At 53.5% G+C, this 26474-nt stretch overlaps 3 protein-coding genes across 15 annotated transcripts in view; 2 read left to right on the top strand and 1 right to left on the bottom strand.

The window, feature by feature from the left end:
* Positions 1–1694: 1694 nt before the first annotated feature.
* On the top strand, positions 1695–13717 carry HAAO (3-hydroxyanthranilate 3,4-dioxygenase). Of its 2 annotated transcripts, none has more exons than XM_059406203.1 (10): positions 1695–1840; positions 4491–4569; positions 6224–6307; positions 6606–6712; positions 10356–10445; positions 10757–10800; positions 11063–11208; positions 12853–12925; positions 13128–13206; positions 13312–13717. In XM_059406203.1, exons 1-10 carry the CDS (start codon positions 1761–1763, stop codon positions 13388–13390), a joined length of 861 nt encoding a protein of 286 aa, XP_059262186.1. In that variant the 5' UTR covers positions 1695–1760; the 3' UTR covers positions 13391–13717. The 2 variants fall into 2 exon arrangements, with proteins under 2 accessions (XP_059262186.1, XP_059262185.1); XM_059406202.1 differs by having other exon boundaries at positions 1700–1840; positions 12853–12921; positions 13124–13206.
* A 2196-nt stretch (positions 13718–15913) lies between these two features.
* Positions 15914–17593, top strand: OXER1 (oxoeicosanoid receptor 1). The gene has a single exon (XM_059407824.1). It carries the CDS (start codon positions 16056–16058, stop codon positions 17181–17183), a length of 1128 nt encoding a protein of 375 aa, XP_059263807.1. The 5' UTR covers positions 15914–16055; the 3' UTR covers positions 17184–17593.
* Positions 17594–21864: 4271 nt separating this feature from the next.
* KANSL3 (KAT8 regulatory NSL complex subunit 3) overlaps positions 21865–26474 on the bottom strand; it is a 43756-nt gene continuing 39146 nt past the window's right edge. For all 12 annotated transcript variants that reach the window (XM_059406189.1, XM_059406192.1, XM_059406191.1 and 9 more), the window contains one exon: positions 21865–24387. In XM_059406189.1, the coding sequence (XP_059262172.1) occupies positions 24367–24387 (21 nt within the window). In that variant the 3' untranslated portion in view covers positions 21865–24366. The remainder of the gene's footprint in view (positions 24388–26474) is intronic.

Below are 26474 nucleotides of genomic sequence, written 5' to 3'. Positions count from 1 at the left end.
AACAAAAACCAGAGGGCATATTAGACAGCGACCAGACAGCAGATTATTTAGCCTGTGCTTAGGGTTTGCCTGGATAATTCAGACCCCAAACATCCTACTTGTGGCCTCAATTCCTCCCGCTATTTGACTGCATACATTAAAATACATGTAACTATCCTTTCCTTTGTACTGTGTAAGGGAACATCGTTCATGCTTCCATCCACCCACCTACCCATCCAACCAGGTAACAAACACCCAAAACACACCTAGGCTATCATGGATCTTTGTTCCTTCACCAGTCGCTGTTTACCTCTCCTCTAGATTACTTACAAAGAATATGGTTTGAGTTGTTTTGGTGCCAAACAATATTCCAGAAAGAAATACTCCGCAAAAACAAGTCGGAAATAAATAAGGAAAAAGAAAACGAAGGCCTGGCGAAAGGGGGGATAGAGGTGGGGGTGGAGAGGAAACAGGAGGGTCGTCCTAGCAGAGGTGGGTGGCAACCTTCTCGCCTCTCTGACTGGATTCTGACTTGCCCAGGGTTGTGGGGGGAGCGAGGGGGCGCGGGTCTGTGTGTGGGAAGGCGCTGAGAAAACCAGCCCACCCCGGGCAGCGGGGAAGGGGAAAGAGGGACTGGGAGGGCAGGAGTTGGAGGAGCTGAATTTCTCAAACTCTGTGGTCTGGATTCCAGCGTCAGAGCCCGAGCTGTTTACCTTCTCCCCACCCGACCCTCCAACAACACACCCACATTTTTCCTAAGAATTCTGAGTCCGGAAGGAAGAGAAGAAAACAGGTGTCGGGTAGTCTTGCCCTCCTCCGCGCCCCCACCCGGTTCTCCGATTTCACAGTCGCCCCCACTCACCCCAGGGTAACCCGGCTGGAAGCGCGGGCACAGGCGTGGCAGCCCGTCTCACCCCCGGAACCCCGAGGCCTGGCATACCGAGTGCCTGGTTCTTCGTCGGTAAAACTCTCACCCAAGTGTCGTGTGACTTGAGTAGGTCCCTAAGACACGTCAGGAGCTCAGACAGCGCTGGGCGCTTCGTCGTCGGTGCTCTGCCCCCTGCGAATGGAGGCGAGGGCCAGGGTCCCCGTGTCGTGCTCCGTCCCCTCCGAGGCGGAGCCAGGCGAGCGACCCTCGCTAAACCTGGGGACACCCGCCTGACCGCCGTCCTCTTCCGCGGATAGGAACTGACAGCCATCTGGGGGCCGATGGCGGCCGCTGTGCAACCCTGGGATGGCTGTGTAGACATTCCCATTTCTCGCATGAGGACACTGAGGCTTCCCTCCAGGGCCAGCACCTCATACGCACGTGCTGATTTCCAAACTCGCCTTCCTCTCATCGCAGTCCGTCTTCTGGAGCCTCACCCGGGGTGCAGGGCGCAGTCTGGGGACAGGGGACCACGCACGTTTGCGGGGAGCCCAAGCATGTGCAGGGGCGCTGAGCCCGAACCCCACGGAGAGGAGGGGCGCCCCCATCCCGCCCCCCGCTTCCTGCGCGCGGAGGTCGCCTTGCTGATCAGGGGCAGCCCGGGACCAAAGTCCGGGAAGGGCTACCTCGAGGTCCGCAGCCCAGCCAACTGCCCAGCCGTGGGGGCGGCGGGGGGCGGCGGGGGGCGGCGGGGGGCGGCGGGAGGCGGCAGGGGGCCGGGGGGGCGTTGCCTCGCCCTTTGCCCCCACCCAGGGTTGCGGATTCGCTAGGCGGCCAATGGGCGGCTGGGCGGAGCCGCACCCCTTCTATACCCGCCAGGGCAACAGGCTCCAGAGCCGGCTCCCGGGCTACCATGGAGCGTCCCGTGAGGGTGAAGACTTGGGTGGAGGAGAACCGGGCCTCCTTCCTGCCCCCGGTTTGCAACAAGCTCCTGTGAGTCCCACGCACGCTGCCCTCCTCCTGTCTTCTGCCCCCACCTCCCTTCCTCCGTCCGCACCCCTCACCCCTCACCCTCCAGCCCCCCTCACCCCTCACCCTCCAGCCCCCAGCTCCTTCACCCAGGAATTTGAAGAAGGGGCCTGCCATCCTCTTGTGCCTTCGGCGGGGGAGGGGGAGGGCAGGCTGTTCTGGATTCCCCCACCCTCATTTGTTCCTCTTTCGAGACTCTGCCCTGGAGATTTTGACCTTTATTTCTGAAGATGGTTGGGTGACTGAGACTAGTGGAGATACAGATGGCAGGTCACCGCCCTGTCCCCAGGACTTAGAAATAGCTCTCCCACCCCACCCCACCCCACCCCCAGTATTCTCAGAAGTCTGGGGACTGTGGTTTTAATGATGCCCCAGAATTGCAGTAGAACCTGACCCTAGAGTGTCAAGTCGGAAGATCACCTCCTGCGGGAGGATCTCGATTTTGTGCCTTCCCCAGGCCCCTCCTTACAAGTGTGCATACACACTCCCACCAGGAGGCACCTAGCCACTACTGCCCACAGCACCCAGCAGGGCCAGTAGTGTTCCGCACCAGTCTTTCTCCAGCAGACCTGGGGCCTCCTCCGTGGCCCCTTCACCTCCCTCCCCTGCCCTCTACCCCATGGCTGGGCCTCATGTGCTCCCCAGCTCCTGGTTCACATTGTCGTATCTGCAGAACATTCCTGGTGACCTGGCACCCCAAACCACACAGTACTGGCACACGTTGACAAGCCAGAGGCTTAGTCCATCACACTAGCTGCTTAAGGTGGGAATCTAATAGGGACTCTCCCAGTGTCCCACAAGCTAGCATGGGTCCTGGTCTAGACTCCAGACCATGTAAGAGTGTGACTCCCAAGTCTACACCCTTGGTCACCGTGTGGCACTGCCACCACCAGTCACAGCCAAACCCCTACTCCCATCCCAGAGCTTCCTGTATTCTACCACTATTGTGGCCCTCACCCTTTCCTCCTCTTCATCCCTGTGCAGCTGGTTCTCGGTCCCCCAAGGGGCCCCAACCGCATCTCGAATCACTCTGCTCCTCTCCAGCCCTCTGGCCACTGCTCTGCGGCCACCGTTGTCATCACCAGCCTGGGTGGTGCGGGCTGCCCCTGCCTCCAGGCCCCCCCACCCAAGCCTCTGGCTCAGCCCCAATAATAACGGTCACAAAATGCAGGCCCTGCCTTTTGTTCATTCAGCAGGTGTTTGCTGAGCTCTCAGTACATGCCAGACACTGTTCTGGACACTGGAGATGCAGCAGAAAACAAGCTGACAGTCCCTTCCTTGGGGAGCTAACATTTGGGTGAGAGGAGGAGGCCAATACATAGAAAAAGAAACAAGGAGTGGAGGCAGGCCAGCATAATGGGCCTTTGGACGGAACAGAGCTGTGGCCCCCCACCCCCTGTTGGCTAGGGCTGCCAAGGACAGTCTGCCCCCGGCCTCTCCTAGTTCCTGGGGGCTTGGTGGCAATCTTGACCTTCCTTGGTTTCTGCTGCATCAACCTGATCTCTGTCCTCATTTCACAGGGCACTCTCCCTGTCAGTGTGTTTGGGTCTAAATTCCACCCCCCCTTTAAAAAAATTCTTTATTTATCTATTTGAGAGAGAGTGAGAGAGAGAACATGCACAGTGGAGGTGGTACAGAGGGAGAGGGAGAAGCAAACTCTCTGTAGAACAGGGAGCCTGATGTGGGGCTCCATCCCAGGACCCCAGGATCATGACCTGAGCCAAAGGCAGACGCTTATGACTGGACCACCCAGGTTCCCCTACATTTCCCCTTTTACTAAGGATTAGTGTGACTTCACTGTGGCTTAACCAGTTACATACGTCTTCAATTACCCGATTTCCAAATTGGATCACATTCTGAGGTCCTGGGGGTAGGACATCAACATATGAATTTGGGGGTGAGGGGGTTACGTGAAACTGTAGTGGGGAGGGGTGAGCAGAAGAAGAGGGACATGGTCTGGCTGAGGTACTCCAGCTAATGGCTGGAAATAGTTATGGAGAGGGCTCATTCAAGAACTTTCCATATGGGGGCGCCTGGGTGGCTCAGTGGGTTAAAGCCTCTGCCTTCAGCTCAGGTCATGATCCCAGGGTCCTGGGATCAAGGCCCGAATTGGGCTTTCTGCTGCTATAGCAGGGAGTCTGCTTCTTCCCCTCTCTGCCTGCCTCTCTGCCTACTTGTGATCTCTGTCTGTCAAATAAATAAATAAAATCTAAAAAAAAAAAAAAAAAAAGTAATTGGAGACCTTGAACAGGACCAGGGATCCTGGTTGATGAAGCGGTAAGTCCCCCACTACTAGGTCAGAGGATGTTGGGGACACACACACAAATCCACTGAGATACAAGTACAAAAAGAGTCTACAGGTATACAAATAGTCTCAGACACACACACACACACACACACACGCACGCGCACACACACTTGGATGGGCACAACTATACTGAGATGAGAGGGGAAGGGAGGAAATGTAAAGACTGTAGGGACAACGATACAGAAACAACCCTGTCACCTCTCCCAAGTGTAGCCAGTCTCCTTCCAGGCCCCCCATGGGCCCCTGCACCCCTCCTGTCCTGTCCCGTGAGCTGGTTCAGGACCTCTTCCCCTTTGTCTATTGCAGGCACCGGGAGCAGCTCAAAGTCATGTTTGTCGGGGGCCCCAACATCAGGAAGGACTACCACATCGAGGAGGGTGAGGAGGTACGCCTGCTACTGCCCACTTCTTTAATAGCCTTGGAGGAGGGGGAACTGCCCAAGCAAGAGCCAGAGCCGGTGGACAGGAGGGGTGGGGGGTGGCCAGTGGCTGATGGATGAAATTCCAGGACAGAACGGCTGCCTGCATATTGTGGGTGCACAGGGATGGCTCCATCCTCCAGCTCTGTGGGGGAGGCCCTAGGAAAGAGCCCAGGCTCTGTGGGTATGAGAGGGAGGCTCCAGCTGCTGCATATCATTCCTTGGGCATCCTGTGCCAGGTGCGATGGCTTGGTTCCCTCCCCCTCAAATATGAATATGGAAGACTGGCCTCCCAAATGAGACCCAAATGCTGACAGGGACCTGGGTGCTCTACTCTGGTCTCCGGAGTTGAGTTCTCCGGAGATGTTTGGGACGGAGAGGCTCCCTCCTTATCTAGAGGGCCCAAGACACAGGAGTTCCTGGGGGCTGTTTGATGGAGGGGGAGGGTGGGTGGGGTAATTTGCACTGAATACCCTCTTGTACCTCGGATTTTGACCCATCTCTGTACTTCCCCTAGCCCAAGGTAAATAAACAAAAGTAGGATTAAAAAGAAAAAGGTGGGCCCCTTGAAGGAGGGACATTGGTGGATTTCCAGCTTTCAGGATCTCTGGTGACAAAAGATGATCATGGGGGGCCTGATGCAAGGGTTCAAGGTCCAGAGTCCAGCCTCCACCGCCACCCCAGGCCTCCCAGCCACAGTCACCAGTCTCCACCCCCACCCCAGGTCTCCCAGCCACAGCCAGGGCCTGGAGGAAGCATAGGAGAATCACTCACTCAACAAATATTTACAGAGCACCTAGTTGGGGGCGAAGGGGGCAAGGCAGGGGAGTGAGGACCCCAGGCCAACAGGGAGCAGCCTCCCAGAACAGGCCAGATAACCCCTCACATCTCTCCCAGCCACCAGATTCTCACTGCACCTCACGGGAGACCGTTTTCCTCTGTGGCAAAAATCAGCAGGAATATCCAAAGCCACAGAGAGAAGACCAGGTTGGATAGGGATGGCCACTGAGCACAGTGGTACACTAGACTGGTTTCAGCTTTCTCTGCTTGCCTCAGTCAACCGTAGGCCCCTCCGCTTGCCTTCCAGAGGCTTCCACTCTGTTAGCCCTGGTGTCAGTGCCCACCTTTCCTGTCTCATTCCCTCTTTCCTTCTCTTGGCCCCGAGCGTCTCTGCCCCACACCCCACTTTTGGGCCTCCCCAAGCTTGTCTGGTAGTGTGGATGGGTGTCTGTCAGCTGAGGGGCCCAGGCCAAGCAGTGACTCAGCTGGTGGCTGACAGATGAGGAGGGCTGGTCTGAGCAGGTAGGTGGTCCCTCTCAGGAAAGACAGATACTCAGGTGGCTGGGAGGAATTTGACTAGAAGTGGGTTTGTGCCCCTGTAAGGCCTTGGAGGCCAGATTCAATTTAACATCTGCCTGAGCTGGGATATAGTTCGTCTGGCGGCTCCAGCGCTCCAGTCTGTAGCACGTGTCAGGGGAGGCTGGGGCCTCAAAGCTGGAGTGACAGAACTGCTCATAAAGGCCTTCAGGAAGTTTCTCGGGTGTTCAGATCAGAACTCAGGCCAAGCACCTGGAAGAGGAAGGAGGCAGGGACAGAGCCTGACTGCTGTCCTGTCCCATAGGTGTTCTACCAGCTAGAGGGCGACATGGTTCTCCAGGTCCTGGAGCGAGGGAAACACCGGGCTGTGACCATTCGGCAGGGAGAGGTGAGCCGGGGCTCCAAGGAGCAGGAACCCAAGGTCCTCTTGTGCTGGCTTTGGGAGCTCTGGCTTTGGGAGTGTGTCCTCCCTGCCTTGTCCTGCCTCCCTTCCCAGACCTTGGGCTCTTCCTCCTGTGAGCTGCCCATCTTCAGCAAGGCCTCCGCTCCGGGCTGGAGGCTTGAAGAGAGGGGGGGGGTGCGGCGTTGCTGGACCCCGTGGGCCAGCGGGGGAGGCCATTACGGGGGGGCGCCCGGGTCTCCAGAGGGGGTTGCTGCCTTGCGACACCTTGTCTCCCCCACTGCAGATATTCCTGCTTCCCGCCGGGGTACCCCACTCTCCACAGAGGTTTGCCAACACCGTGGGACTGGTCATTGAACGGACACGGCTGCAAACGGAGCTGGATGGGCTCAGGTAAATGGGCCTCGTCCAGGCATCCAGGGCGGAGATGGGGGCAAGCAGCAGAGGAAAGACCCTAGATAGACTCGGGGAAGTGCTTGCTAACCACGGAGAGGGTTAGAAGCAGTACAGATCCTGTGTTTGCTGGCTCACGGGATGAGTTAGAGGCAGTGGGAGAGGGAGTCTGATGATGGGGGTTAGGAAAGATGTCCTCTGTGACCCCCTGGGAGCCCACTCAGCCTGAAGACCAGAACCTGCGCTTCCCGCACCGAGGTCTTCGGGGGGTTGGGGGTAGGGGGGATGCCAAAGTCAGCCCTTCCTTCCTGGCGTGGGCGGCCAGGAACACTGCCACTCCTCCCAGCGATGCCCTCCTTCAGCCTCGGCTTGTTTCTGTTCCCCCAACTCATTTCACAGCCAGGGCTGACATGCATATGACACTGGCTAGGGCCTCCGATAGATGCTTGAGGTGTATCTATCCATCTCACCCGCCCGGAGATCCTGAGAGGCAGGGGCTGCTGTCATCTCCACTTTACAGATAAGAAGACTGGGCACAGGAGCGCTTGGGTGTCTCAGTGGGTTAAGCCTCTGCCTTCGGCTCAGGTCATGATCTCAGGGTCCTGGGATCGAGCCCCACATCCGGCTCTCTGCTCAGCGGTGAGCCTGCTTCCACCTCTATCTCTGCCTGCCTCTCTGCCTATTTGTGACCTCTCTCTGTCAAATAAATAAATAAAATCTTTAAAAAAAAAAAAAAAAGAAGGGGCGCCTGGGTGGCTCATTGGGTTAAAGCCTCTCCCTTCGGCTCAGGTCATGATCCCAGGGTCCTGGGATCAAGCCCCGCATCAGGCTCTCTGCTTGACGGGGAGCCTGCTTCCTCCTCTCTCTCTGCCTGCCTCTCTGCCTACTTGAAGAGGGGGGGGCGATCTCTGTCTGTCAAATAAATAAATAAAATCTTCTTAAAAAAAAGAAGAAGAAGAAGAAGACTGGACACAGGGGAGTTGAGTTTGCTAGAAGGCAGCAGAGCTGGCATTACAGAGAAATAGGAAATTAGGGTCAGGTCAATCTAGATAAGACTGTGAGTCAGCACAGAGGAAGAGACAAACACTGGGGTGGGGTGGGGGGCAGCCACTCTTTCCAGAGCTGAGCTCCCAGTGGGCGCCAGTCAGTCACCCATCTATTATCTGATGCAGCCTGTGGTTCTGAGGGACACAGGTTTTTCCAAAAGCTAAACTATTTTTCTGTATTTTTTTAAATAAGAAAATGACACTTTCTCCCCAAGTTCCTGAGATTGGGATCCTTTGCCCCCCATCTCCTGTTACAATGGTATTTTTTAATACTACCTCCCCCTTTTTTTAATTTTTTATTTGACAGAGAGAGATCACAAGTAGGCAGAGAGGCAGGCAGAGAGAGAGAGAGGAGGAAGCAGGCTCCCCGCGGAGCAGAGAGCCCGATGCAGGGCTCGATCCCAGTACTCTGAGATCATGACCTGAGCCGAAGGCAGCGGCTTAACCCACTGAGCCACCCAGGCACCCAATACTCCTCCCCCTTTTTAAAAGATTTTATTTATTTATTTGACAGACAGAGATCCCAAGTAGGCAGCGAGGCAGGCAGGGAGAGTGGAAGGGAAGCATGTTCCCTGCTGAGCAGAGAGCCCGATGCAGGGTGGGGCTCTATCCCAGGATCCTGGGAGCATAACCTGAGCTGAAGGCAGAGGCTTTAACCCACTGAGCCACCCAGGTGCCCCACTTCCCCTTTTTCTAATCAGCCAAGTCCTACACATTCAGGCTTGAAGTCAGGAAAAGTAAAAGGAGGCAAGAAAACAAAGTTAAAACTTTTTCAGGAAGAGGGAAAATGTTATGGAATGTGAATGATGTCTCCGTAACACCAAATGGACAATAATAAAGGGAAAACAAACAAACAAACAAACCTGTCGTCAGTTAAACCTCACAAAGCTGTTCACCTTCTGTCTTGCCTCTTTCATATCTACACCTTTCAGCATTGCAGTCTTAGCAAGCATGGGGTTGAGTTTTGATTTTGTTACTTAAGAAACTCATAAGCCTTCTTTATACCATTCAATGCTTTTCAAAAACACAATGATATATTAACCAACTGTTACAGCAACAGAGGTCTGTCCTTTGATTCCAAAAGACATCTTTCACCGGGCTTTATGAAAGAAGTCTTTAGTGACAGAGTGGATAGTGTCCTCAATAACATTTTTAAAATTATTTATTTATTTGAGAGAGAGAGCGAGCTTGCACTCATGCGAGTTGGGGAAGAGGCAAAGAGAGAGAGACAGACTCCACACTGAGCACAGAGCCAAATGCAGGGCCCTATCTCCCCAACCCTGAGATCATGACCTGAGCTAAAATCAAGAGCCGGTTGATTCAGTCGGGTGACTGAACCACGCAGGCACCCCATCTTCAATAACATTTTTACAATAAGAGATTTCATCTTCCTGTTTTGAATTTTTTTTTTTTTTTTAGACTTTATTTTTTAAGGGAAGCTTGGGTGGCTCAGTGGGTTAAGCGTCTGCCTTCGGCTCAGGTCATGATCCTGAAGTCCTAGGATCAATTCCTGCATGGGGCTCCCAGCTCAGTGGCAAGTCTGCTCCTCCCCCTGTTCCTCCCTCTGTTCCTCCCCCTGCTCCTCCCCTGCTTCTGCTGTGCTCCCTCACTTTCTCTTTCAAATGGAAAAATAAAGTCTTAAGAAAAAAAAAAAAGCTAGGGGCTCAGCATTCAAATGCTACTCTGAAGGCAAGATTTCTGGTGGCCAGCTCCAGCCCAGGATTGAAGGTAAGATGAGCTCTGTGTCTATAAACCATGTCCCATAAGCAAGACCACTTCTCTTTCTCAGGAGGAGCTGGAAAGGACGAACCAGGCCTGGCCCTGGGAGTAGTAGAGCCTGAGAATTAGACATTAGGTCAACAAAAGCACAGCACACACCAGGGGCCTGAGGCACGACCGCCATCAGCCAGCGGAGGAGCACACTGAGCCTGTCTGAGGCTTGGTGGACTGGTCTTGGAGAGGCTAGGTGTACACGTACGTGGTCTTGCCTCTGGAAAGGAGGCCCAGCCCTTTGCTCCAATTCTCAAAGGCATCCATGACCCCAAGAACACCTCATCCGGGGGTATCTTCTGCATGTCGGTTCCATAAGGTTCCATGCACTCTGATCTAGAGCTGTAGCTGATCTAGACTCCCCAGCCACAGGCCCTGTATTCAGGATCAGCTTCAGCTTCCTGTCTGGGAAAATGAAGACCCTTGTTATTGATGTTGTCTGTGTTTCTAAGACTGCCTCGAGTCTGTCCAGTTCCTGCCACTTACAGGCTGTGGAATCCCTGCCAAGTTACCCACCTTCTCCGAGCCCCAGAGTTCTAGCATCTTAAATGGTCAAACTTGGGCAATCAGGAATGCAAATAGATTCGATAATAGCCACTGCTCCCCCCACTCTCCACCCCGCCACCAGACTTTGGGGCATATAATGCTTCTGGGAGAGCCAGGGGTGGGCGAGTGAGCATCAGCCACTAGGTTATGCAAACAGGGTGAAGAAGCATCCAGCTCTGGGGGCCAGGGTTAGCCATTGTCCAGACCTCCACAGGTAGCTCCCCCCCCCCCCCCAGGCTGCCCAGGTGGGGAGCTGGGTTACCTGTCCTTTGCTCTGGCAGGTACTATGTGGAGGACACTACGGACGTCCTGTTCGAGAAGTGGTTCTACTGCGAGGACCTTGGCACACAGTTGGCTCCCATCATCCAGGAGTGAGCCCTCAGCCCAGTCCCCGCCCCTTGTTCTCTGAGGCCCCTTGCTCTGACCCACCCAGCAGTCCCCACCGCACTGGAGCCAGCGTGCCTGGGGTGTCGGGGGAGGGGGATGTCTGCCTCTTCCAGAGGGGAGGGCCTGGGCTGGTAAGGGAGGGGAGGGTGGACCTACATGGAATTGTATAGGGACCGTATGAGTGTGTGGGCTCCTGCACCCGAGAGCATATGAGTGTGTGTGTATCTGTGTGTCTCCCTGGACTGCTCATTCGGGAATGCTGGCCACTTGTCCTCCTCCCCCTTTCTCCCTGCAGGTTCTTCAGCTCTGAGCAATACAAAACAGGAAAGCCCATCCCTGGTGAGCCCCCTGGGAACTGCCTTTCTCCCTTCTCTGCTTTCCCAGAGTAGAATGGGTCTTGCCTCAGAATACCAGTCTCCTTTTGAGTACTCTTGCCAGTACTAAAGGCATGAGATGATGGCCCCAAATAGTGTCCCCCATGTGGCTGCTTGGTCCTCAAGCTGGATCCAGAGCCCATTCTGGTGATTCAGAGCTGAGACCCTGCAGGGGTTCTGGGCAGGGCGTGCCGGAGGCCACTGACATAGCTCTGCTGTGGGTGCAGACCAGCTGCGACAGAAACCACCATTCCTCCTGAGCACGCGATCTGTCATGGAGCCCATGTCCCTGGAGGCCTGGCTGGATGGGCACCGCAGGCAGCTGCAGGCAGGCACACCCCTCAGCCTGTTTGGGGACTCCTTTGAGACACAGGTAATGAGGCCCTGTGCCACCCAGGGCATCTACCCAGCAGCCCTGGGAAATGGGAACTAATCACCCACACATACACACGAGCGCGCACGCACACACACACACACAGAGTTTCAGAAGTTGTGACATAAACAAAGGCCTTCCTGTTTCCTCCCTGACTCAGAGAGTGACGGCTCTGTGAGGAGTGGAGGCTACACGGTCTCAAGTCTTTCTTTGCCTTCAGAGTAGGGGGTTGCCCCGTCCACTGACTGATTCCTAGGGGCCTAGTGTTATCTTTCTACTAGGAATTCCTGAACTTTTGGACAGTCTCAGCCTGGGGGGCCAGATGGAAGAGAAGTGCCTGGGGATGGAGAGAGGCAGAGACAGACCCACCCAAATAAAGCTGCCTTTCTTTCATTCAACATTTATTGAATGGCTATTATGATTCAGGCTTTGGTAGAAAAAAAGATAAGAGTCACTGCCTCAAAGAGTGTATGGTCTGATAAACAGACAAGTTAATCAAAAATTACCACAATCAGGTGATATGTTATTTGGTAGAGAAGCTTCAGGAAGCCATAGGACAATGAAGGACAAACCCAGGCTGGAGGGAAGTCAGGAAAGACTTCCTGGAGGAGGTGATGTGTAAGCTACATTTTTTTAAAGCAAATATAGGAGCTTGTCAAAGGAAGAAAGGGAGGCTGAGAGAGCATTACCAGTAAGGGAGAAGCATAGGTAAAGGTGTAGAAGGTTGAAATAGCCTGGCACTGCTAGGGGAATGAGGGCTGCAGGCACCAGGACTGGATGCCAGGAGGAGCAGGCAGTGCCCAGGTCCTATCAGGTATCCTGGGCTAGACAAGGTGCCAGGCTTGGGCTTGCTTGGGCTTTATAATTTGCCCCTGGCACATCCCTCGCAGTTTGGATCAGACACCCTCGTGGAGGGAAGCTCCCTGGGTGCACACCTGCCCCGAAAGTTATGGCCTGCAGACACCTGAGCTTAGACGGGGCCCTGAAAGCAGACGCACACCACGAAGCCCCTCCCAGCCCATCACGGCAATGGCATTTGCTACCAAGCTGGCCTCACGGTCCTGCCTTCTGCCTCATGCACACGCCTGCTTCCCCCCTGCTTCAGTTTATGCCAAAAGAATATCTACTGAGTCCTGCTCTGGGCCAGCAGGAGCAAGGCTTGCCCAGTAGCCGCCAGGCTGATGCAGGTCGAAGAGGCTGGTCCCCTCCCCTCTCCTCCTCCTCAGGCCAGAATCTCATGGAAGAAGGCAGGTGGGCCCTGTTTGTGGAACTATGTGTGTGATATGTGAGTCCACATTAAGCCGTGTGTGCATGAGTGCCTGGGTGCCGAGTGTACCCTGGCAGTCAGGCCTTCATACGGGTCAGCAGTTGTGGGGATGGGCAGCTGAGGAATCCGATGTGCACGTGTATGTGTGAAGGGCAAGCTGGCGTGATCCTGGACAGCAGGTAGGCAGCACTTTTCCTTGTGGAGGCAGTGGGGTGGCCCTCGGCCTGGCAGCCTTCCTCTCCAAGTCCTGGTCTAGACTCTAAACATGAAGATAAGGCTATGCCTGTTGCTGTGGGCCCAGTCTGGGGAGCAGGTTCAAGGCCATCTCTTCTGTGTGGGGCAGAAGCACCAGAAAGATGTGTGTTGCTTCCTGCCAGGTGATTGTCCATGGACAAGGCAGCAGCAAGGGCCCGAGACAGGACGTGGATGTGTGGCTGTGGCAATTGGCAAGTGGGGCCCCTGACGGTGGGGTGAGGGGGGGGGGGATGACATCCTCTCGCCCCCGGGGACCAGGCTGCTGCTGGGCCTTGGATGCCCAGAACCTGAAATGGCTCCCAGGGCCTCCCTGCCAAGGCAGACTCAGGGACACCTAGATAGGTGTCGAGGCCCAACGGCCTCCATTCCTGTTCTCCTGCTCCTCGTTCCCAGGAAGGTTCCTCTGTGGTGACAATGGGGGACGAGCACCTGAGCCTGGCCCCGGATGACAGCCTTCTGGTGCCAGCTGGGAATGCGTGAGTACATGGGAGGACTTTGCCCTCAAGCTGCGGGACCATTCTCCTTCCCCTGGGATGCTCAGGACCCACCTGTCTGACCCCCACCCACCTGTGTCTCCGCAGGTACACCTGGGACCGAGGACGGGACTCTGTGGCCCTGGCTGTGACCCAGGACCCCGCCCGCAAGAAGCCCCTGGGCTGATCCTCTGGTTGCTGCCCCCCAAGGAGCCACAGTGCCTCCCTCTCCCACCCAATTCCCCTCTCTGCTTCTGCGTGTACTGCTGCCGAGATACTGCGTGTCCCTGGAGCAAGGTCCAGGACACTGCCATCCAGACTCCTCCTCCTCTCAGCCAGGCTCTTGGGGGGACAGTCATACCCCTTCTCTTCTATCATTCCTCTGCCCACTGCCCTACATAGTCTGCTCCATGATTGAGGCCGGGCTGCCTCTCCATCCCTCTGTCCTCCCAGGCTCAGGACAGCACTCGCCTGCCACCCCGAGGGCCCTCAATAAAGGCTTCCTGGTGGACAAGTGCCTGTATGTCTGCAAGCACACGGGCTATCATTGATGGCCGCCCCCTGTGCTCCTGAGACTGTCTGTCTGTCTGATGTGTGGGGGGCACCAGGTGAAGTAGGTGTATGGACAGTCTGTTAGTGTGTGTTCTTACTTGTAAAGGGGCTCACTTCACTGTGTGTGTGGCCCATCCATTCAGTTCTGGGGCTCGTCCCGGGGACATAGCTCTTATTGTCCCTCTGCCTTTTAGTCTTTCCCACTTATTTTCAGATGACTTTTAAAAACAGCATCTGTTGGGTTTTTTCCTCTCTAGTAACAAGTGATGTATACTAATTGTAGAAAGCAAAAATACTTAAAAACACAGGATCCACCACCTGGAGTAAACCACAGTTAACACATGACGGTCATGGTAACCAAAGTGATATCAGGAACTTGGCAGTGGGCCAGTATCTGCTCCCCGGTTATGTACAGGCACCATGTCCAAAGACCCAGAAGGCTCCTGGGTGCTCTGCAGGGTTCTGGAGTGCTGGGAACCCTAGAAGCAGCTGTGGGTAGAGACAAAACCCAGAACCTACAGCAGAGATCAGAACTCAGTTTTCCTGGGACTTCAGCGAGAAATCCAGAAGGGGTTGCGGGTGGCGTAAGTGAAGTGGGATCTAGATGGAACAGGTTCCTGGTGAGAGAGTCATAGCTTCCTCAAACAGGGGGTCTCAACCCTGCCTGCCCCCACTGCGGCCTGGCAGCCCACTCCTTGGATTCACTATGCTGCAGGGCAGTTGGGAACCTGGCTTTGCTGAAAAGGGTTTCCACCCCCGAGCAATGTCAGAGACTGTGCCCATCTCTACCTCTAAGGCTTTCCTCTCCCACAGGCCAAGAAGAAACACTGCTGCCTCCCCCTACAAACTCATACAGTCCAGGAGGTGAAGGCAGAGGCTGGCGTGACCATGGGCTACAGCACAGCCTTGCACTCTGCAGGAACTGAGGAGAGGACATGGGGAATGTCCCAAGGATGTCCCCTGCACAGAGCCAGGGGGCTAGGAGAAGACAAGCTTTCCCCTAGTGCCCAGGGCAAACCTACTCTGAGAAAATAATGCAAATTAGATCTGTTTTTCTGAACATTGACTCCGTGCTAGGGAACTCCCTAAGAGGTTTAGCAAACAAGCAGCTCTGGTTCTAAACAAGGCCTGTCTGCATTCAAGGCTCAGGCCACCTGGCACCCCTTGGTCACAGCCTATTTGAGCCCGTCTACCTCAGCCTTGGCCAGATGGGAGCCTGGGACAGAGGAGAGAGGGACCTGGAGGCTTTGAGAGAGAGAGGCCAACAGCCACTGTGTCTGAAGCCCTGAGGCCTTGGCCTAGCCCACTGCTGACCGCAGCCAGACGGCCAGGGCAGGCATCTAGAACCACAGCCTCCCTTGGCCCTGTCCCAGGTCATGAGGAGCCTGAGGCCCCAGGCACCCCTGCGAACACCATGCAGAGGTAGAACAGGACTTGCGCCTTGCCTGAGGACAGCTCTGGCCTCTACTGCCCCGTCTGTGGTGAATGCAGAGTCAGGATGGCGTGGGGCACACAGTGGACAGGGCATCTTGAAGGCTTACTGTATTGTTCTGTCTGGGGGAGGAGCCCCAGGTCCCAGGGCAGGAGAAACTGGCAGGGGAGCCCTCTGCGTGTAGGAGGTAGTTCATAGGGTACAAGGACTTTGGACACTCTGGAATCGGGGATCGTGGGGTACAAACAGGCTTATTCCACAAGGCCATGAGCATGTGGTCAAGGTATCAGCTAGACTCCCCACCTCCCTCTCCAGAAACAACATCCTGTTGGCACCACACTCCATGCTGCCGGAGCTGATGGGGACAGGGAGGCAGCTATCCAGTCTGTACAGATAATGGGAGGGTGGGGTGCAGGGTGGTCTGCGTGAATCTGAGAGCCATGGGTTGCCAGGACCAGCTCTGGCCTTCAGGCAAGCAAACGTCTGAGCCCTCAAGGCTGCAGACACTCTTCTCCTCCTCACCCCAGCTGGGCCTTCCTCCCACGTCAGGGTCTCCCTGGGCTTCTGTCTCACCCTTACTGAGCCCTGCTCTCTTCCCCATGCCAGGGGTGGCCCAGACTCCCCACCCTTCTTCAGAGACCTTGCAGCCAGGTCACTTGGTGTGGGGGGAGGGGGAGAGGAGGGAAGGCTACAGAGTTCCGCTTTGGCTGGGTGTCTCTCAGTGGCCACAAGGGTGCTGATGAGAACACCAGGATATTGAGTCATCGTGGTGGCCAGCGGGCAGTGAACATCGTTCCTCCTGCCCCAAACACTCTCTCAGGGGTAGAAAGCATAGAGACTTCTCTCAGGCCCATGGCCCAAGCAGCCCATGGAATCTCACAACCTGAGCTCTTCCCCTCCCCTCCTTTCTCTCCCTCCTTCGGCTCTCCCTGGCTCCCTCCTCACCTCCCTCCCTCCCACCCTCTCCTCCTCTCCTTGGGCCTTCACCACAGATTCAGGCGCTGCAGGAGAGGCCTCAGGTTCCTGCTTCCCAGCCTCCTCCCTGACCGTGTCCGCCTTCCTGGCACCGATCCTGGGTATAGAGTTTGTCCTGGGGCTGGCAGGGAACAGCTTGGCGCTCTTCATCTTCTGCTTCCGCACGCGGCCCTGGATGTCGAACACAGTGCTCCTGGTCAGCCTGGTGGTGGCCGACTTTCTCCTGATCGTCAACCTGCCCTTTCGTGTGGATTACTACTTCCTGCACGAGCACTGGCGTTTCGGGGCCACCGTCTGCAAGCTCAACCTCTTCATGCTGTCCACCAACCGCTCAGCCAGCGTGGTCTTCCTCACGGCCATCGCCCTCCACCGCTACCTGAAGGTGGTGCGGCCCCACCACGCGCTGAGCCGGGCCTCCGTGAGGGCGGTCACCTGGGTGGCCGGGGGGCTCTGGGCCAGCATCCTGCTCCTCAACGGACACCTGCTCCTGGCCGCCTATCCCGATGGCTCCTGCCTCAGCTACAGGCTGGGGGTCAAGCCCTCGGCTTTGCTCCGCTGGCACCAGGCCCTGTTCATGCTGGAGTTCTTCCTACCACTGGCACTCATCGTATTTGCCATCGTGAGCATCGGGCTCAAGATCCAACGTCGTGGCCTTGGGGGGCAGGCGGGCCCGCGGAGAGCTGTGCGCGTGCTGGCCGTGGTGGTGACTGTCTACACAGTCTGCTTCTTGCCCAGTGTTGTCTTCGGCATGGCTTCCTTAGTGGCCTTCCGCCTGGGTGCCTGCCCCGCCCTTGACCTCTGCACGCAGCTCTTCCATGGCTCCCTGGCCTTCACCTACCTCAACAGTGCCCTAGACCCTGTGCTCTACTGCTTCTCGAGCCCTAGCTTCCTCCGCCAGGTCCGGGCCCTGCTGGGCCTCACCGAGGGCCGGCAGGGCTCAGCCAGTGACGAGAGTTCCTACCAGCCATCTGCCCGGCGCTGGGAGGCCACTCGGAAGATGCAGGCTGTGGAGAAACTGTAGACGGAGGTCTCGCTGGAGGGCCCGCTCAAGTAAGAAGGTCCCTTTCGGGACTAGGGGTTCCCCAGGCTGCAAGAGGAAGGACGGCTGGGCTCTGACCTGGAGGGAGAAGGTTGCCAGCATAAGGTGCCTCAACCAACTGGATGTCGGCAGGAGCCAGGTGGGTGGCAGGGGAAGGAAAGGGTCTCGACCTTCCAGAGCAGTGTGTCCCAGATGACATCCCCAGAGTGCAGGAAAGAGACTGATGGCGGGTGGAGACAAGACAGAGGCTGTAGCAGCTCCCCTCCAGACAAAGGGCCATACGGCTGCCCAGTCCAGGGGGAAAGCACAAGTCTTGCTTTGGAGGTTGGACAGTGCACATTTTTGTCATCTCCAGCTTGTCCCTTTCAATGCTAATAAACTGCCTTTTGAAAATGCAAGTTTGCCTCAGCTGTTCTAAGGAAAACTAAACAAATGTCTTTTGGCTCATCTGGCCCTGGGGTCAATAGGGTTCCAAGTGAGTACCCCAAGATGAAGGGAGACTCTGGGGACAGAGCAAGGAAGCCCCCCAGGACACCATCCTTCCACATTGCTCCTGGAGCCCTGCAGTATCCTTCTAGGCAGAAAAAATGCTTCTCTGGGTCATAGGAGGGCAGCTCATCTGGATCCCTGGGTGACCCTGGCTCCTTTCTGGTCTTTAGCTCCTCTTCTGCAGTCCTTGAGGTCTTGCCCAGTGCATCAAGGGCTCAGGCCCACCCTCCCCTAGGATAATGAGGAGATCTTGCACCTTGGAAGTTAACTGCTCCATCCAGCTCAGGCTCCTGGCTCAGCTCGGGATCCTACCCATAGCTTTCCTCAGCCCCAAGTACCCTTCCCTGGCTTTGGAACCTGTGGTGACTGTTAACCTAACCAGGACAGGACCCCAGCTAAGGACAGGAGCCTCAGAGTCACAGGGCTGGCTCATAGCCCTCTCCCAGGACCAAAGCCATCTTGTCCACCTCTATTCCTTTGTTCTGCTCGGTATGCCTGTGGTCAGTGTCCAACCATCTAGGTTAACCCATCTGTTGGCTTGGGTCCCCCAGGCACAAGGTGTATACCTGACATGAATTTGGGGGTTTTTTGTTGGGAGGGGCCTGGGGGCAAAGGGGTAGTGGTTAGTCCTTCTGTCCACAGGGGAAGTCACTGACTGGTAACTTCTTTTAGGACAGATTTCTTAAATATTTGTGCAGACCTAATCTGTATTTTCTACTCCAATCTCCTAAGTGTATCCTGGGAAAACAAGAAGTTTTCTAATCTGGGTTGGGAGAGGGTTTGGTATAGCCTTCAAGGCTTTTCAAAGGGCTACTAAGAGGTCAGTAAGGCCCTGTATAAGCACCACTTGAACCCCATGTGCCAACTCGGGAGAATGAACACACATACCTTCCCCACTGGCAGGACAGAAGAGGCTGGAACTAGTTCTCCACTCATCCTCTCAGCCACAGGCCTCTAGACCTCAGGTACAGGGTCTGATGAGAGGACCAAATTCCCTTTCCCCAACTCCCTTCGGAGTTTGAATCCAAGTCCAATCCTCTCATATCATAGACAGGGACACTCTCCCTCTGTTAAAAATTCTTAGGAATGGAGACCAAGGCCTAGGAATCACCGGTGCCCCGGGAGGAAAGCACTCAGAAGTAGTGCAGATGTTGGGGTGGGAGATGGAAAACACGTTAGGTGGAGGGAGGTGGCCTGGGAGACAATAGGTTGAACAGATACTGGAAACCATCTCCCGGGTGTGTCTCCAGCCTGCTTTCCTTTTCTGAAAACTCCCCAGCTTCTCTCAAAGCAAGGGTGTGCTGCCTGGGCCCCTGCAAGGAGCTTCCTCATGCCTCTGCCCTCCATGGCCCCCTGCTCCATGCCTCCCTTCTTGTTGCTAACTCTTTGACTCTGGTAGAGCCATTCCTAGAGACTCCCCACTTCTCCACCCTCTGCCATGAGGAGGAGTGGGCCAAGTCTGGGCCAGCCCACCCTCAGCCTGAGATCAATAATGCCAAGTAAGACTGGAGGCTGGGAACTGAGCACTTTCTCATGCAGCCCCACCCCCAGGGCTCTACAATGCACTGTGGGCCAAATGCCAGGCACCTTCCATCTGGTACCATCTCTTCCCATGTTTGTGGGCTCAGGGTGGCTCTGTGGGCAAATGGGGTTCCATATACCATTTCCTCCGTCTTTTCTCTACACTGGCCCCTTCTCATCTACCACACCATCATGTCCACCCACTCTCTCAGCAACTGGGCTCACTTGCCTTGCCCCCATTTCCCTAAATGGTTCCCATGGCTTCTGTGCAGTGTTGCCCCTCCCCTTGAGGAGTCCTAGAGACTAGCCACAGTTTGCGCCCACTCCTATCCTGCCCAGGATCCTCTTTGCCCCTCGTCTTGATGTTGAGGACTGCCCCCTCTCCAAGAAGCTGGGCCACCCCTCCCTTCACAAAGCCCTCTCTACAGGGAGTCTGGATGTCCCTCAGGGGAGAGAAGTGGGGACTTAGGCTGCCTCCACATTCTCCCTGCATGGAAGGCCTCCCTGGTCCTAATCTTGGTCCCTCGTTCTCCATCTGTGAAATAGGAACAGTGATTAGGCTCTCACCCAACTCCAGAGGTATAGATGGAAATAACTGAAGATGCCAGAGTGCTGAGTAAGGTAGTTATTTACATGGTGAGGGAGGGGGAGAAGGAATGAAACGGGATGCAGGGGGAGGAGAGGAAGGCAAACTGGTTGAACTGTCCCCCTACACCCAGGAGAGTAGGGGGGCGGCACCCATGGCAATATATGGTAGGCTGGAGGTGGGTTGAGTAAAGACACTGTTTCCTACATTTGGGTTCCAAACAGCATTTGGTCCTTTGGGTGAGTTACACTATTTAGTGTGAATCTGGAGCAGAGCTTTGTCTTCTTTCTCCTAATATCCCAAAAGACAGCAAATGGGATCCCTGACTTCACTCTGTGGACTTCTGTGCTGGGGGAGAGCAGAAACGGCTGGGCTGACCCGCCATAGCCACTCATATCCAGCATTTACTGGGCTCCCATTGGGGGCCACACACTAAGCTACACAGGCAGATGATCGGGCTCTGACCTCCAGGCCAAGTCTGGGAGAGGTTTGATCTACAAGTGGACCAAATGCAACCCAAGCCAGTATAATTTAAGGTTTGGGTAGTAGTAGTGCAGGGCTGGGGGCACAGAAAAGCTAACTGCCTGGTGTCAGCGAAGTGATGCATGTAAGCTCAAGCCTGGAGGATGAGAAAAGCAGCAAAGGGAACGGCATTTCTGGCACAAGGCACAGCACTGTGAGAAGAGCTGCCATGGAGGGAAGGATAAGGTCGCTCAGGTGAGCGGAGGTGGCCTAGGCAGAGTTGGGGACAGGCGGGAAGACAGGCTGAGCCAACTAGGCTCACCACATTCAGAATGTGACCCAAAAGATAGGGACTGGCCATCCACAGAGGGTTCCACAGCTGCAAAATCCTGTGGTGGCAGGATCAAAACCAGCCCCTGGCAGGTGCACAGCAGTTGAGGTCACAAGGCAAGTAGCAGGATCTGTCAGACTCCCTGTTAAGAATGCCTATTGAAAGAGTATGATGCTGAACATCTGGGTGGCTCAGTTGTTTAGCATCTGCCTTTGGCTCTGGTCATGATTCCAGGGTCCTGGGACTGAGTCCCACATCAGGCTCCCTGCTCAGGGGGGAGTCTGCTTCTCCTTTTCCCTCTGCCCTTCCTCTCTGCTCATTCTCTCTCTCTCTCAAACCAAAAGGAAAATAATATGAGGTCTTTAGAACTAATGATGGTGGTGAATGGTTTCTGCTTCTTGCATCCATTGATCCTGACAAAAACATATGCTTTAGGGAGATAAAAATGTAACGAAAATACTTCTGCAGTATATTTTGCTATGACCCTGGTTCCTATACTCCTCTGAAATTTAAGACAGTTATCATTTGAACAATCTCTTTGTCTCTTACTTCCTCTGACTCTCCCAAGTCACTGAAACCGGAAGACCAGGAAGGGGAAGAATGCACCTGGTCTCTACAAAGGTTGGTAGCAAGATAAGCTCACATGTACTAGGATACTCCAAGTAGTCTACCAGAACTACGGCTTCCACCTATAGAGGGTCCCGGTGCTAAATGGAGGAACCTGGAATTCAAGGACAGGAAGGAAGGTCCTCATGGATACAAGTTCACAAATAATCTGGATGTTGGAATTCATTCACCTCTAAGTCTTTATTTATCAGAGCAGATGGAGGTACAGGATGTGCAAAGGATTTCAACCTCTCAGGACCAAGGGCAAGAAACCCCACCTACTGACTCAGTCCCAGTCAAGAGCCCCACCGGGGGCTGCAGTGATCACTTCTGGCTTGTTGGGAAGTGAACAGAGTAAGATCACATGAAGGAAAAGCCATCATCTCACCTCCTGGGCTAATGTCCACTCCTGTGTCCCATCTCAGAACCCCAGCACAGTCCAGAGAACAGTAGCAGCAGACTGCCTGGTTCTAGTCCTACTTCTACCACTTCCTGCTGTTTGACTTCTCGGTGCCTCTGTTTCCTCACCTGTAAAGACAGAATTACAGTACCCACCTCATGGCACCGGGCATCAGTGAGATAATCACCAGCGTTACCACAGTATCTGAGCTTTTATTTTCTGTGCTATTTTCACTGAGTGGTTATCAGAATAGACAGGAAAAACAAAGTTAAAGAAATCCAAAGTTGCTTTTATTTAATTGTTTTTGCTAATGTAAGAACAGAACCGTGACAGCGGCTCAGCTCTATAACCCACCCAGCCCAAGACTGTTCCGGTGGTGGGGCCAAGAACAGGTAGATGATCTTCCTCCATTAGTGACCTCTTCTTCAAGCACAAGGACATCTTCTATAGAGCATCAACATGCACCTGTCATGTTGAATGTCAAGAATTTAACCAAAGCCTTCTTGATCCTTCTACATTCTCAGCCAGTAGTATTGCCTTCTAAGGTTATGGACTCCAGGTCTGATAACGTGATAGGTAGAGGAAAGCTTCCTTCCAAATCTTGAGAAGAGTGGAGGCAGAAGTCTGGAGTTGAAGGACATGACTCTAAGGACTTCATCCACCTCCCCCCTTTAGCCTGTCCCTCCAAGGTGAAAAAGAGTCAGTGTTCTCGAAACTCCCCTTTCCAGGTTTGGCTTTCTTCAAGGTGTACAACCATGAAGCATACTAGGGTTTGCACAAACACAGGACAATGCATCAGTTTTTCCTTTGACCCCAACATACACTGGGCCAGCATCTTTTAGGAGCAACCACTCCAGCCCTGCCTAAGCCATACTCGTAAGTCACGAGTGGGTTGTTCAGGACCCTCTGCCTGTCCTAAACGATTCCTAAAAGCTTCATATACAGTCTCAGTCTTACTGTCCTCGGGCCTATTGGTATATAATCCTACCTATAAAGTTACCAAACCCCTGACCTATGGATGCCTCTTTCAGATTTCATATCTTCCTCAAACTTACTAAATGAATTTCCAAAAGCAGTTACCTACAAGCTAATTCAGGAAGGAAGCCTCATTCTGTGCAAATCACTGCTGAGACCAGCTCTGCAGGAAGTCAGGGAGGGAGGGCCTAGGGTTCAAGATACTCTCTCTATACCTATCACACATGCCCCCCTCTCTGCCCACAGCACCCCTTTCTGCCTTGTCTCAGACTCCTACACACTAGGTACCCCCCTCCTGGCTGCCAGTTAGACTGGCAGGCGAGGCTCCTTGACTACAGACAGGTAGCCTGACTTGGATCTATGCTGTACCATGGGTCAGGACCCTGGACCACAGCCACGGAATGCTGTATACCCTCCTGCCTATAGATACTGAACAGAGCCAGAGTCACCTCTGGGTTGCTCTATTTATTGTCACCTTGGCTGGAAATATTCTAGCATATGGAAAGATAGGGACCTGATCTGGAGGGCAGGTAGGACATCAAATCTAAAACTACCATGGCACACAAGTATTGTGAGGAGATAAGGAAGGGCTCAGAGCTCCGTCTTCAGCGATCACTGCTCCAGAGCTTGGGTTGGTACCAAGAGCCCCACACAGTAGAGTCAATGCCAGTAACCTTCCATTCTAAGCAAGAAGACCAGAAGTTGCGTGGAATGGAAATACAAACACTGAAGCAAACTTCTTCATCATCTTGATGCCTAAGCTTCCTGGGACGGCCAAGATGTTAACTTAGCTGGTTATCCCTGTTTCACTTCCAAGCACTGGAAATTGACATTTCGGGTATTGGGGTTTCTTCCCTGTGATTTGGCAAATTCTTCAGATCTCCATGTCAAATCAACAGTTCCTTAGGTAATAGGCGCAAATTATTTTCTCCACAGGACTTACTGGCACATCCTTCGAACAAACCACTTCATTTGTTCCATTCCTCTTCTTTGGCCTTTCTGGCCTTTTTGGATTTTCTGGATACAGGAACTGCCCGAAGCAGGATGAAAAAAAGAAAGGGGCCAGCTTTCACCTCCTGGTTAACAGATGCTCCCTGCCATCTATAATGGCCAAAGGGACTGAAAGATGACAGCCCAGTCCTCTTTACCCTATCATGGGTTTGAACTTAGGAGTTCCCAGGTCTCAGCAGGCTACTCATTATTCGATGTGGTTCTTAGTAGGGAGGAGTTGCATGGGACATGCTCTCCCATAACTGCTCAGTGAAAGCAACAGCAATGTCCAAAACCAGCCCTCTGGCACTGCACAACTGTTGGTAGGCCAGGATGATCCCAGTCCTCAGCAAAAGGCTCTCAATCCTAACTCCCTAACAAGCCCAAGACGTATGGATGTCTCCTCCCAAACTGGCAGGGGCAGCAGAGACTTCCAAAAGGAACTCCTTTACTAAATGCAGTGAGTAGTCCAACATGGCTACTTGGGTCAAGTCATAGTTAATGCTGGAGAAGAAATGTCTCTGATTCAGGTAGAGCCAGATCTGCTGAGGAACCTGGGGAGTCCAGGAACCAGACCCATAGATGCCAGAGGACAACGTTCCTCTTGCTGGTGCCATATCACCTAGTCTAATGGTTTCAAAAACACAGAGGCCCATTCTGAAGACAGCTGGCAGGGAGGCAAAAATGGCGATCTTAAGAGGTCTTCAGATAAGTGGACAGCTCAGCAGGAGAGCATGTGTGCCCAGGACTCACTGCATGGCAGCCATCACCAACCCGGTGAAGGAGGACATATCACTCAGCATCTTCAGGGTGCTGGAGGCAGACGCTATGGCAGAAGAGCAAGTGAGCAAGGGTTAAAACTTTGCCAGGTTAACATACCCAACCCTCTGACCGAATTGCCCCAACTCCTGAGAATTTATTCCAAAAAATTAATTCTTGATAGGGGAAAATGCTAGATGGACAAGAGCATGTGTTCTAGCAGCCAAGTGGTTATCAGAATATGGACTGTGCAGTCAGAGACCCACCTCAACCACTTTTTAGAGCAAGTGATGAATGCTCTCTGAGTCCTCTTTTCCTCCTCTGTAAAACACACTGACAGCCCCTGCTCTCCAGGGATGCTGTGAGATTAAATGAGACAATGTATGTAAAGTACTTCCAGTATAAGGAGTTCAACTACAAAGCTTAGCTCTTATTATTATGCATAAGGGCAGGAAAGGAAAGCAGGGAAAAGGAAAGCCTGAACATTAAGGGTGACAGAGTTGAAGGAAGTTTTCCATGATCGTTCTGACAATACATGTTTTCAGGTCTTAACCATTTTTTAGTTATGAAGATGGATGCCACAAACTGTTGAGCTTTGCAGCTTAGGAAGAAAAAAGCAAGGCAGAAGAGTTGGCCTTTTTTCACCATGGTTTCCCTACTTTTATGGATTTCACTTCTGGAAAACTCCTAGGAGTTCCCTGAGATGCAGAAAACGTGGGAAGGTGGAAGGCATAGGAGAGGGGATATGAAGAAGGGTTTGACAATCAAAACTTAAAAGGGGGGCACCTGGGTGGCTCAGTGGGTTAAGGCCTCTGCCTTCGATTCAGGTCATGATCCCAGGGTCCTGGGATTGAGCTCCAGGTCGGGCTCTCTGCTCAGCAGGGAGCCTTCCTCTCTGCCTACTTGCAATCTCTCTCTGTCAAATAAATAAAATCTTAAAAAAAAAATAAAAAACTTAAAAGTATCTGCCTACATTTGCTCACCGTGCCCAAAGGCAGGGCTGTGTACAGAGGATTACTCTGTCCTGATTAGGAATACAACTGAGAGAGTGAGTCTTTATTCCCAGGGGCCCCTGAGAGGGTTGTAAGGATGCCCCCTGGCTAGGCAGATCACTGGGCAGACCACAGTGTGGCTCAGAGAGGAGAAAGACCTTGTGACCACAGGCAAGGAATCCATTCTCAGGACTCTGATGCAGGGCACAATACGGTCTCTGTATCTCCTCTTCCTCTGACAGCTTTTCAGCTGTAAAGAGTACATAAGAGTCCAGTTCCATAAAAGAAACTCACAGTTAATATTTATCAGTGCCAGAAACAAAACAGATCATTAAGTACTTGCACAGACCTTAGAGAAGCCTAGCCAGTGTTTACTATCTTTTTCTTTTTCATTCTATCCATAACTATTGTAGTACGAAACCCAAAACTAAAAAAGTATTATTCTTTCCAATGTAAACATCATTACCACTCATAAAAAAGTTAACAATTCCGGGGTGCCTGGGTGGCTCAGTGGGTTAAGCCGCTGCCTTGGGCTCAGGTCATGATCTCAGGGTCCTGGGATCGAGTCCTGCATTGGGCTTTCTGCTCAGCAGGGAGCCTGCTTCCCTCTCTCTCTCTCTGCCTGCCTCTCTGCCTACTTGTGATTTCTCTCTGTCAAATAAATAAATAAAATCTTTAAAAAAAAAAAAGTTAACAATTCCTTAATATTGGCAATTACCCACTGTTTATATTTCCAACTGTTTCATAAACATCATAAATGGGTGGTTTTGATGAGGGAGCAGGAGGCTGGCTGAGGACAAAACAAAAGCTGGCGCCTTGCACCCCCTTTCATCCGCTCCCCTCCATATGTGTAGCATTCCTCAGGCACCCCTGACTGCCATAAAATGATAAATAGTTAACTTGCTGAGATCACAATCCTGCAAGACAGGAGTCTCCCTTGGTTTGCAAATGTCCTTGAGATTACAACAAAGAAGTTACCTTATCAATAGCCCAATTTCCAAAGACACAGAACTCAGTTCCTCAAGCCTAATGTCACCCTCCCCTCCATAAAAAAACCGAAGGAGGTGGAAGTAGAAGGAAAAGTAAATAAAGTTAAATTTCTTCTAAACCTAAATCTCATTAACAAGGATGCTTGATAGCAGGAATGTAACATTCCACCAGG

The sequence above is a fragment of the Mustela nigripes genome, chromosome 7, assembly GCF_022355385.1.
Source record: "Mustela nigripes isolate SB6536 chromosome 7, MUSNIG.SB6536, whole genome shotgun sequence".
Lineage (NCBI taxonomy): Eukaryota > Metazoa > Chordata > Mammalia > Carnivora > Mustelidae > Mustela > Mustela nigripes.
Note: the sequence above shows the minus strand (reverse complement) of the source record. Positions and strands in the feature narration are given on the sequence as shown.